Genomic DNA, 12,894 nt, shown 5'->3' on the forward strand with positions numbered 1-12,894 from the left:
CTTCTCACCAAGCTGCTTGGCAATAGTCTTGTAGCCCAGTCCAGCCTTGTGCAGGTCTACAACCTTGTCCCTGACATCCTTCGACAGCTCTTTGGTCTTGGGCATGGTGGTGAGTTTGGAAGCTGAGTGATTGCTTGCTTCTATGGACAGGTGTCTTTTATACAGGTACTGTACCAAGCTGGGATTAGGAGCACTCCCTTACAGAGGGTGTTCCTCATCTCAGCTCATTACCTGCATATAGTGAAAAGACACCTGGGAGCCTGAAATCTTGCTGGTTGATAGGGGATCGAATACTTATTTCCCTCACTACAATGCAAATCCATCGCTGACTTTTGGGCACTGGGCTTTTGAGGGTTTGTTTGTTGTTATTCTGTCTCTCACAGCTACAATAAACCTACCATTCCAATTATAGCCTGGTCATTTCTGTGTCAGAGGGCAAACAGACAAAATCAGCAGGGGATCAAATACTTATTTCCCTCACTGTAGCTCAGTATTGTCTTCACAGACTGGCAGCGGCTTCTCCAAGGTTGCAGGCAGGAATCTCTCTCAACCCTATCTTGGAGAAGCCAGGGAGGGAACTTGAAACCTTCTGCTCTTCCCAGAGCGGCTTCATCCCCTGAGGGGAATATCTTGCAGTGCTCACACATCAAGTCTCCCATTCATATGCAACCAGGGCAAACCCTGCTTAGCTATGGGGACAAGTCATGCTTGCTATGACAAGACAGAAAGCTCTGAAATTTTACATGGTGCTCCTACATGATTGTAGGATTAAAAGTCTGTAGATTTAAGGAGACCAGTCCACATTGGTTTTTAATATTCATTAAAAATGAACAAGTGGGCTGATCTCCTTGAATGTCCACATATTCAGTGCTACCATCATGTTTACTCCCATATGCATATTGGAAACTTCTTGCCCAGTCGTTCTGTAGTTATAACATGGGATGCAAAAAATGGAGGTAATACCAAGGAGCCGTTTCCTACAAATGAGACTTGAATTATAGACAGGGTGGGAATTCAGTTCTACAACTTTAAAAAAACCTTTCTGCTGTGAAACAAATAGGTTATAACACTTTTTGCCATGAAACAAAGCAGTTATAACAAATTCTAGAACAGTTTTAGATTTTCAAAAAGTCATTAAAAACTAACAAAGTCCACACACTTAGAGGCTGTTCTGATGATCAGCCAAAACCGGGCTAAGAAAGCCAAGCCCAGACTTGGCTGATGGTCAGAACCACCAGGAGCCATGTGGCTCCCGGTGGCAAACCCACCTCTGGAGCCCACCTTTAAATGAGGTCAAGTGCTCTCTTAGCACCAGTTTTTGGATCATCTGCCAGCCCTGTCTGCTTGCAGCTAGGGCTGGGAGACTGCAGGGCTCCTAGCCAGCGTTGGGGGAATCCCCATAATGCACGCATACAGTGCATTATGGAGTTCCCGGGGCTGGGACAAAGCTTCCCAGCCTCTGACCCTCTGCGCTGCTGGTGGCTGCTGTCAATCCTGTGGACAGGCGATCGGCCCATCCAGGGAGCCAAGAGGAATCCTCTGCAGGGAGGTCAGTGCAAACAGCCTTCCTCCCTGCTCTCCCTCGAGCCCTTTCTCACCAATCATGAGAAAGGGCTCTTAGTCTTCAGTGATTGGCTTGAAAAGGCCAGTGGGCTAGAAATGGAACCAAGCAGCCACTTCTATGACTTGCTTTTCAAGGGTCTATTTCCACCCTGGTGATATTTCACAGCCTGAGGCAAAGCAATAATGTTGATGTTCCTTACAACACCAGACATTTTGTCATGGGTTTCTTGCTTTCTTAAGCTTGTGGGGAACCACAAATTGTTTTATGCTTTTCAAGCCAAGTTATTTCCTGCAAATAAAGATTACCCCACATCTGGTTCTCTGCACAAGTCTCTTCCCAGGCAAGACAAAGGTGTATTTTTTCTTACCTTAGAGAAGCGTGTTGTTTTCTATTGAGATAACACACAGTTTGCAGTTCCCTGTAAACTGGAAAATTAACTTTCAGTCTGCCATACAGTAATCCAAATGGTCAGATCAAAATTTAGCCATAATAGATGTCTTCTGCAATTGGTTTGAAAAGGCCAGTGGACCAGGAAATAATCCAAGTAGCCATTTTCTTTGGCAAGAAAGGACTTACCTCTTAAGGACTTACCTCCATGCTGGTGGTGACCACCTGTGATCTTTTACACTTCCTCCTTCTTGAAACAGTGCAACAATGTGTGTCTTCAGACTTTTTGTTATGAGTTTGTTGCTTTCTTAAACTGATTGAAAACCATGCATTTCACGCCAAGCCATTTCCTGCTAATAAAGCACATGGCAATAAGGTTGCCTCTCGTTCTCTAGAAAAGAAACCAAGTGAGTGCTTTCTTTAGCAATAAAGCACTTAACTCTGTGTGTGTGATGTTAATATCTGAAGTTTTTCACTTACCTTTTTCTGAAACAGTGCAATGTTATGTTGCTTACTTTGCATCATTCCTTGCCGTGCATCACAGTTTTTTGCTATGAGTTTATTTGCTTAAATTTGGTGGGATTTTTTTCTCCCCAGCTTTTCCAGATGGTTCCCAAAATGAAGGTTGTCTTATTGTCCATTCGTCTGTAGTACATCCTGTTCAAATTGATCTATTTCCAGGGTAAAGATTCTATTCCAGGCAAAGTAGTATCTTTCCCCTTAGAATTAAGCCTTGGAAATGGTTATTTAAAGAGCCAAACAAAGAAAGGAAGTGAAAGATTTGACATTTAGAGATGCTGAAATACTTGCCTCATCTGCTGGATCACTTGGTTTTAAACAATCTCCAGTCATTACAAATTCCTGTTTTAGAACATAAAACTATTTCTTACCTGACATTTGTATATTTAAAATGAGCACAACTGCTTTGCCATGCTCATCCTATTAATTCTTGGGATAGGAGGAGGACAACCAAGCTGGCCCTGTGAGTTGCTTCTTCTTCTCCTGCATCCTCCACATCTTGATGGCTAATGTTTGGTGATGGAGCTTTAGCCATCACCAAGGAGACAATGAGTGCATCATAATAGAGGACCCACAGGTGATGTCATAATTGCCCCTGGGCAAAGTGTCATCCTTCAGCACTGGGAAGAGATGTAGCTGGTGGGCACATATCCAGACTACAAACATATATGTGCTTTCCCCCCAGTCCTATCCTAGTTCAGAGAAAGTGCTGATAATTCGCAGATTTTTTAATCTTTTTTGAGTTTCCCATTGAAACCTTTGGGGAAATTATCTGATAGGGCCCAAGTTCAATTTTTGCACACAGGCCCCTTTAGAACTTGTTACCCACTACTACTTCACCAGGAACTTGCTGGATGGTATAATCCAGAGGTTCTCAGACTTGGGTCTTCTGATGTTGTTGGATTACCACTCCCATCATCCCCAGCCACAGGGGTCATGGCTGGGGATGATGGTAGTTGTAGCAGAGGCGTAACTAGGGAAAACGGCGCCCGGGGCAAGCACTGAAATTGCGCCCCCCCACCCCCCCAACATACATCTGACTGACACACATGTTTCAGAAAACTTTTATTTTAAAAATTTAAAAAATTACAAAAATTACCAAAAATTTCAAAATGCACTACATACTTAGGGTTTTCCTCACAACAACCCTGTGAAGTTGGCTTGTATCTCAAACATCAGAATTATGATGCAATGATGACTATTATGATTATGATGCCCCTCCCTTACAGTGCCCAGTGCCGGATGAGCAATGCCAATGGGGGGGGGCACCGGGACCGGGGGAGGGGGACTGCTCTGCCAAAAAAAAAAAAAATCAAAAAAATTAATAAATTTTGTAGTCCAACAACCTCTGGAGACCCAGGTTTAAGAAACCCTGGATTAAAGAGTCATTGTCCCCTCAGGAGAGGAGAGCTGGTCTTGTGGTAGCAAGCATGACTTGTCCCCTTAGCTAAGCAGGGTCTGCCCTGGTTGCATATGAATGGGAGACTTGATGTGTGAGCACTGCAAGATATTCCCCTCAGGGGATGAAGCCGCTCTGGGAAGAGCAGAAGGTTTCAAGTTCCCTCCCTGGCATCTCCAAGATAGGGCTGAGAGAGATTCCTGCCTGCAACCTTGGAAAAGCCACTGCCAGTCTGTGAAGACAATACTGAGCTAGATAGACCAATGGTCTGACTCGGTATATGGCAGTTTCCTATGTTCCTATGTTCCTAAGCTTCCCATCTATGATATGGGGATAAAAATTCTGGCATACTTTGCCAGTGTTTGGGGGTATTGAACATGAAGTGATTTGTGGATATAAGAAAACTGCTATATTATTGTTAGATATTATTGTGGGTATTAGAGCTTGACTAAACAATCCTAATTAGCTTGGTTCCCTGAATGGGGAACAGCGGGTTTGATAGTCCCATGTAAATATTCCCAACTTTTCCAATGGGCTGGAATATTGTCTGACTTTCTCCAGCAGAGGGCGAGGTTACGTCGCACACACCTTGATTGTTTCATGGACATCATCCAATGGAATTCCATTACTTAAGGGTGCACGCAACTAAGTTCCACCCCCTTGAAAACCTATATAACCAAACTGACTTCAGAACAGATGTACAGATGTACCCCATTATCCATGAGGCTTCTGTTCCTGCAGATTTCTGCGGGTAATAAAACTGCGGATAACAAGGCATTGGGGCAATGGGAACTGGGAGGTAGGGATGTGCGTGGAACCGGTGATTGCCAGTTCGACGGCGAGGTGGTGGTAGTTACCTTTAAGGAGCAGGGAGGGTGTTTTTACACCCCTCCCGCTGCATTTCCCCCATTGGCGCTGTGCTTAAAAAAGGTACCTCCTTGTTGCCCTGGTGTGTCTGACCAGAAGTGCCTAGTGCACATACGTGTGCACGCTGCGCAAGAGAGAGAGAGCATGACGTGTGCGACGTGCACGTGTGCACCGGGCACTTCTAGTCCGACATGCACTTGGGCAGCAAAGAGGTATGCGGCCACCCCACAGGACCGTTTTTAAGCACAGTGCAGGTGGGGAGGGTGGGGGGGGGAGAGCACCCTACCTGCTTCTTAAAGGTAACACCCCCCCACCCCCACTGCTGAACTGGCTGAACCACTGGATCTTTGAACCAGTTCAGAGGTTCCCTAAAAGGGCCCCCGAACCAGTTCATGCACAGGTTAGGTTCTTGCATGGGAAACAAAGATGGAAAAATGGCAAAATTTTTTTAAAAAAACTGAAATAAAGAGCCGTGCCATGCTCCATGGGTCTTCATCTGGTGCTCTTCCCAGAGCGTCCCCATCCCCTAAGGTGAATCTCTTACAATGCTCACACATGTAGTCTCCCATTCAAATGCAACCAGGATGGACCCTGCTTAGCAAAGGGGACAATTCATGCTTGCTACCGCAAGACCAGCTCTCCACTGGACCAGCATCTCATTTATTCAGTTAAATGTACATTCTTTATCCTCCCCGCTTTTAAAAAGAAAAAGAAAAAGAAAAAGGCAGAATCAATTGTTTAAATGTTGAAAAATTGCTTTGGCAGGGAGGAGGAAGGAGGGGTGGTGATGTCACTTATTTTCAGCTAATCAGTGCTATGTACCAGTCGGGTCAGCAACACAGAATCAATTTCCTGTGTTCAGTTTGGTTCTTCATCTAAACAAAAAGCCATGTATATACTTCTGCCCTGGCCTTATCCCTCAGATTATATACATACCACTTCACAGTGATATGATTGTTTGTACAAGCGTTCTGAGAATATTGTTTTGAGGACTTTAGTTTATGTTCATAGTGTAAATATGCCCTCAACCACAAGAACTAAAAATCACCTGATCTCTCTCTCTCTCTCTCTCTCTCTCTCTCTCTCACACACACACACACACACACCTCTCTCTTAATGGCAAAAATGGTTGATTTAGTTTCTTTAAGTATATATAATTCTATAAGTGAATTGCCTGTTCTCATCCAAGACTACTGTTATGGTTGTTGTTACATCTGCAGGGAAAAGGGAATCACAGGAAAAGAGCTTACACCATTCTTGTTGCAGAGGGTGAATGAGTTATCCAGTGGGGAGTCCCTGAACTCCAGTATCCTTTCCTGAAAATACCTTATCCCTGCAAGCCAACTGCAAAATCTTCTCTCCAAGTCCTCATATTGTCTGAAAATCTGAAAAGACCACTGTCCCAAACTCTTTCCCAGTTGCTTTCTTTTAAATGGAAATTAGGTCTATCGGTAGCTCATAGTCATGATGGCTATATGTGAACCCAGAGGTTCCATATAGCCATCATGACTATGAGCTAGTGATAGACCTACTAGTGATAGAAAGTGCTCCACTAGATGGCTGACTGTTAGGAAACAACAGTCAGAGAGGGCTGCTGGGAAACAACAGCCAGAGAGGGCTGTTGCCTTCATGTCTTGCTTGTGGACTTCCACATGGCAGCTGGTTGTGGGAAGCAGGGTGCTAGCCTAGATGGATTTGTGGCCTCATCCAGCAGGGCTCTTCTTGGCTGAGTTCAGACCTACAGGATAACCACAGCTAGCCAAGGTTGTAACTGCAGTACATCCGAACGCACAAAAACGCGGTTACGGGCCAAAAGCTTTCTCCGGCTCACCTCGCCAAACTCCAGTTGGAACCTTTGATCATCTCTAAGTTTTGCCACCGACAACTGAGGTTTTGCCACCAAAGCATTACATCCAAATGCTGACTCAGCTATAACCGCGGTTCCGTGCCTATTCCAAACTCCAATCATAGAGGCAGATGGGATGTGCCTCGGTGGCCAGGCGGCAGAGAGGGGCTCCCCTCTCCTTCAACTGGAGTTTGGATGGCCACGGTTTGGTGAACATCTGTGGCATGATTTGGAGTTAAGAACTGAAACCTCGGCCATGAACGCTGGTTAACTGAACTGGGCCTTTATAGTGACTTATACAAAACCACCCTCACACACTTCATGGCCGGGGAGGTAAAAATGTCCCCTTCCAGAAGGGTGGGGGCAGCACAATTCAATGATGCAGCCTTTGAGAAGAGGATGTATTTTCTGTAAAGGAGAATTTGAGTCAACCCAATTTGATGAGAACAGAGCTCACAGTGGAGATCTGGAGACAATTGCTTAAGGGCTAAAACAAACAATGGTTTATTTTAAGAAGTAATACACTTAGATAAAAAGCCTGTATGCTGTGTTAGCTACCTCATGGTGGAAGGAAAGAAGAAAGATCAGAGAGAACGAAGAAGGGGGTATCCTAAGAACATCAGTCTACCAATCACAGAAGAGTTAGAGCAGAGATACAGAATATCTACATGAAACCGCTTGGAGAGATCATCAGGAGCAGGGGGCATAGCCACCATTGTGCCAACGGGTTCAAAGAACCTAGGCTGCCCGATAGGATGTTTTCCCCTTTCTCTCCCTGGAGGGAGACAAAGGGAAAAATGTCCTATTGGGCAGCTGGCGCAGCCTGAAATAACTGACGGAGAGTTCTCCCAGGCTCTCGGCAGTCTGGGCGGGAGGGGGGAGTTCACTTTGGGCTCCTCTGGAGCCCGAGCCACGCCTCCGTGTGCATGGCATCATATGCATGGGCATATCTGGAGGGGGCCGTTGAGCGGGGCTGGACCCAGGCCGCTGTTCGGCTGGCTCCGCGGCTGATCAGGAGATTTGGTGTAGGGTGTTGCCAATGTACCAAATCTATTACTCCCTATCAACTTCCTCAGGTAATGGCATAACCTCCCTAAATGCCTGCCTGGAGACAGTAATGGGCTGGATGAGGGATAACAAACTGAAGTTGAATGCAAATAAGATGGAGGTTAGGCCACCACTATAGGCCACCAGAGGCAAGATATCTCTAAATACCAGTCGCAGGGGATTAACAATAGGAGAGAGGGCATGCCCTCAGCTCTTGCCTGTGGGCTTCCCAGAGGCATCTGGTGGGCAACTGTGAAACAGGATGTTGGACTAGATAGGCCTTGGGCCTGATCCAGGAGGGCTTTTCTCATGTTCTTATGTTCTTCTTAAGATCTGAGAGATGGTTTAGATCTGCCTGTTCTGGATGGGATTACACTCTTCCTGGAATATCAGGTATGTAGTTTGAGAGTGATCCTGGAACCAAAACTCTCCCTGGTTTTTCAGGTTGAGGCAGTGGCCAGGAGTGTTTTCTATCAGCTTTGGCTGATATGTCAGCTACACTTGTTTCTGGAGGTAAATGACTTTAAAAAGATAGTTATACTGGTGACCTCCAGGCTTGACTACTGTATTGCACTCTACATGGGGCTGCCTTTGCATGTAGTCTGGAAACAACAACTGGTACAGAATGCGACAGACAGATTGGTCTCTGGGACAACTCAAAGGGACCATATAACACCGATTTTAAAAAATTGCACTGGCTGCCGATATGTTTCTGGGTGAAATACAAAGTGCTGGTTATTACCTATAAAGCCCTTAATGGCTTAGGTCTAGGGTACTTAAGAGAGTGCCTTCTTTGTCATGAACCCTGCCGCCTATTAAGATCATCTTAATTAAGATCATCTGTGGAGGTTCCCCTGTTCCCCTAGCTACACCCCTGTCCGGATACATTTGCCACCGGCTTATCTGGTGGCGACTCAGAGCTGGGCCTTCTCTGTGGCTACCCTAGGATTTTGGAATTCATTCCCTGTCAAAATAAGAGCTTCTCAATCTCTGATTGCTTTTTAAAAGACCCTGAAGAACACCTGTTTTCTCAGGCTTTTAGTTAAAGCTGATTTTAAACTGTTTGGTGGTTTTACTCTGTGAAATTGTTTTATTCTGTGAATTGTTTTTAATTGTTTTTATTATGTGAAAGTGTTTTGTTTGTTTTGTTTTAGATTGTAACTTGGATTGTGTACTCCTCTTAGAGAAAGATATATATCAGGTGGTATATAAATCTAATAAGGAAATAATATATACAGAAGTAAGAGAGAACAAAGTGGCAAGTCCTACACTTTCTACCTCCACTCCTAATGTCCCTAGTGGTCAAAAGGGAGTCAATATGGTGTTTGGAGTCAATGCCTATGGAGTCACATCTCCAACATTTTCACCAGCTTTCTTTTGTACCTGGGTTTTTCCCGCCCTTTCCTTTCATCACCCCCAATCAGATATTGCCTTGATCAAGAACAACGCAAGAGTGGGCAGCCGCATAGCTGTGGCCCTGAACAAGATCCAAAGAGCCCAGGGAAGGAGAGATGGCTCCCCTCAAAAGGGAAATGCATCTGCTGTGCCAAGACCAGTGAGTACTCTGCTCTGTGAGGGCTTTCCCCTTTCTCAAAAAGACAGTTCCATCAAGCCAAGCGTAGTCTGTCTGCCATCTACGGTGGCCCACCAGAGACTCAATAAACCGTGTGGTTTTGCTGCCTTCTTGGAAATGAAAAAATAGCAGCGGAGTGGGGTGGGGGGCTATCCACACCAGTCTTGTAGTGTAGTTGTGTAGGCTTACACTGGGGTTTTCCAAACTTTCCCCCATCCTACTGAAGGATGCTTGCCCACCCAATGCCTCAGCATTGGGCCTGCTTCAACTAGTTTTTTCCCCCTTCCACTCTGTGTGTGGCCATTTATATGTTCTGGCCTAGTTACACCACTGGGCCAGATATATTGGTCAAAGGCAACTGTCATGAAAGATATCTCTGGCTGGGATAGTTGGCCATGGTTCTTGCTGGGTGGGAAATGACTGAATTATATAACTGAACTAAGTTATCTCAGCCCTGGGCAAATGCTCTGTTGTTGACTATGCTGAGGCCACCCCTGCTAATGAAAGGACCCGAGCAGTCTGATGAGCTCTGCAAGTTTATTCTGCCACATGTTTCCATCTTGGTTTTTTCTCCCCCTTTCAGGTGGTGATTGGTGGTATCAACGTTGATTTCATAGCTAAGGCGCGAGAACCAGCACTAGTGGTAATTGTGCTTAGCAGTACTCAGACAATGTTATTCTCACCTTCGTTCTGTGTCCTGCATCAAAGCTTGGTAGATATAAGCAACTCAAGATTGCTTATATCTACGTGTAAAGGGTTTAAGAGTTTAAGGATGTAAGAAAGTAAGGATGTAAGGGCCGGCAATCTGGAGGCAGTAGATATTCACCAGGAAGATAACAAATTAGGAAGCTGGCAGGCAACCCAACAGGTATGTGGGGTCAGAGAAGTGGGCGGTATGAGGGTGCATAAAGACATATATAATTTGAGCAGTGACTGGAAATGCACTTATTGCATTTTGGGCTTATATGTTATCCTTGCCCCCAGATCAAGCTTGGGAGGGGGGCAGGAAACTTCTGCTTGAAAGCTTTGGATAATAGTTTCCCCATGAGCTTGATCTGGGGGACAAAAGTTGCCTATGTGCCCGAAACACAATGGGTGTGTTTCCACTAACTGCTCAAATTATGGATGTCTGCATCCACGTTTGGCCATAAGCTGGATTTGCACAGTGCTGATTGGCTAGCCCTTGTGTCAGTCATGAAGGCACTGCTCCCACCTTCTCAGAGTACCTTTTAAATGGTAAGTACTCTTTTATTAAAGGTGTGATTAAAAACAACGACAAAGCGAACAGCCCGTTTGAAGCACTGGGAATGAGCAAACAGGAAGAGGCATTTCTTCCCATTTCTCCCATTTCTTGGGAATGAGCAAACAGGAAGAGCAGATACCCCTGCTAACTGGGCAAAGAGGCACCTTTTATCGTGGTGATTCTCTTTATTTAGCAGGGGGACAGTAACTGGCCCTATCCACCCCCAGCACAGTACTTCCAGTGACTGTTGCTGGTGTCTATCTTATGTTTCTTTTTAAAATGTGAGCCCTTTGGGGACAGGGTTCCATCTTGTTTGTTATTTCTCTGTGTAAACCGCACTTAGCCATTTTTGGAAGGGTGGTATAGAAATCGAATTATTATTATTATTATTATTTAGCAATTGATCTGGAGGCTGTACTTGTGTTATTAGATCAAGTTTGCTCTACAGCAGAAAAGCACCCCCACACACCTGCTTCCAGCTACGTCTGGGCACACTTTGAGAGCAGTCTGTACCTGATCCACAAGTTGCTTAGACTGAGGAGCCAGACCATAGTCAGAACCTTCAGAGGACCTTATCGGTCCCTTGTGTCACCTGACTTTCTTCTGAGCTAGTTCCTGCAATACTGTCCTGTGGCCATATGTAGTGGTGGTGCTGTGGTGCAGCAGAGAGCAGGCCAGTAGGTCCTCCTTTTGGCAGGCTATCACGACACAAGGAGTAAGATGCTTGATCCCCACTGCCAGAGACCCTGATTTGAGACCCTGATTTGCACCTTAGAGTTAGAAAGAAACGAGCACTTTTCAGAATGAAGATAGCACTAGCAATGGAACTCTTCTTTGAAGTGCACAGGTGTGGTGCTACCTGTCCTTCAGTTCCCTTTCATGGGTTACAGATGTTACTATGATAACAATGATGGTTGTCATGAAACCCCATCCAAAGGAAAACACACATCTGGACCCATGAGCAAAGAGCAATAAAAACGTTTCACGAGTGATGCAGCTGAGTGGAAGGGGGGGGTGCGGAGGGGGGAAAGAAAGCTTAAAGGTGATAGACAGAGCTATTTGCTTCCCCCTATGTCTAGGATGGAAAATTGATGCCAAGTGATGTAACACACTTCTTTTGGAAAAGCAGGCTTTGTTCTCTAGCCTAAAGTCTGGCCACATTTGTGACTAGCTGACAGGTGACTGAAAAGAGAAATGGAAAGGTACAAGAGTGATTTCATTAACAATTAACTGAGAAAACACTTTATAATCCTTGGAGGGAAGGAAAAACATGATAAGTATTAGGCAAGATGATCAGATTTTCTAAGCATTTTGTTTTCCAGAAGGAATATGAGAACTTCATCAATGTGGAAACCTTAATGCAAGGACATCAACAGGTGGTGGGAAACAATGTATTTTATAGAATGGCTGTAGCCCAACTGGTCTCCTGTACTAGCACCTGAAAGAGCATAAGTGACACAATCTTATGATCTATTACCACACTAAAAGCTGAGTTGCCTTGGAAGGTGTGTGTCTACTCAAAAAGTGTTGGACTGCAGCAGTCTCAATACATTGTTCCCCTCTCTTTCCATCCACTCATTGGTGTTGTCTTCCATTTTTAATTCATTTCTTGTCTTTTAATTTCTGGCCATTCTGTTTCTTTTTCCTGTCTTGCCTGGCTTTTCTTTTCTTTTGAATTGAGGAGTTGGCTCAAAATTGCCCATTTTAATTCCCTCCTGAACCAGGGCAAGAAAGATTATATAGATCCGGGGTAGGCAACCTTGGCTCTCCAGCTGGTGTTGAACTACAACTCCCATCACCCCCCCTGCAATTTGTTGTGGCTGAGGATGATGGGAGTTGTAGTTCAGTAGCAGCTGAAGAGCCAAGGTTGCCATGCCTACCCTGGTATAGAGTGACTCTCTAGAAAATAGTCTCTGAAGAAATGATAGGGAATTTTAGTCACTCCTGGAATTGACAGTGTGACTTCAGGAACTCAGATTATTGATCCTGCCGCTGAGAAGTTAACACTCCAAACTATACAGAGGCTTCTGTGCCTAATATATGCTCCCAAAGGATCCTGGTAAAAGTGCTGGTTAGCGTTTGAGGAGCAGGCTTGATCTATCTGTGCCCAGTGGTTTACAAAGCAGGAGAACTGGACTACCGAGGGTAAGGCACTCAGTTGGCAGGGGGAGCAAGAATTTTGCCTCAGCTTCTTCTTTGACCGCACTGAGCAGAATGTCATCCAGTGTTCCCTGTAGCAGGGATTCCCAGATGTTGTTGACTACAATTCCCATAATCCCCAGCTGCAATGGCCTTTGACTTGAGATGATGGGAGTTGTAGTCAACAACTTCGGGGAATCCCAGCTACGGGGAACACGATGCCAACTCCTCCTGCTGCCATTTCCCAAACCAAACAATGTGGGTCTTGACTCTTTTGCACTCACATGAAATGATACATTTATGTCTATCT

General features: G+C 45.1%; 1 protein-coding gene across 1 annotated transcript in view; it reads left to right on the top strand.

Annotated features, from left to right (window-relative positions):
* LOC128327452 (uncharacterized) overlaps positions 1-12,894 on the top strand; it is a 56,913-nt gene that overhangs the window by 20,376 nt on the left and 23,643 nt on the right. The window contains exons 8-10 of the mRNA XM_053256251.1: positions 5,957-6,042; positions 9,054-9,184; positions 9,786-9,845. Coding sequence (XP_053112226.1) covers positions 5,957-6,042; positions 9,054-9,184; positions 9,786-9,845 — 277 coding nt within the window. The remainder of the gene's footprint in view (positions 1-5,956; positions 6,043-9,053; positions 9,185-9,785; positions 9,846-12,894) is intronic.

This window comes from Hemicordylus capensis, chromosome 5 (genome assembly GCF_027244095.1).
Source record: "Hemicordylus capensis ecotype Gifberg chromosome 5, rHemCap1.1.pri, whole genome shotgun sequence".
NCBI classification, from domain to species: Eukaryota; Metazoa; Chordata; class Lepidosauria; order Squamata; family Cordylidae; genus Hemicordylus; species Hemicordylus capensis.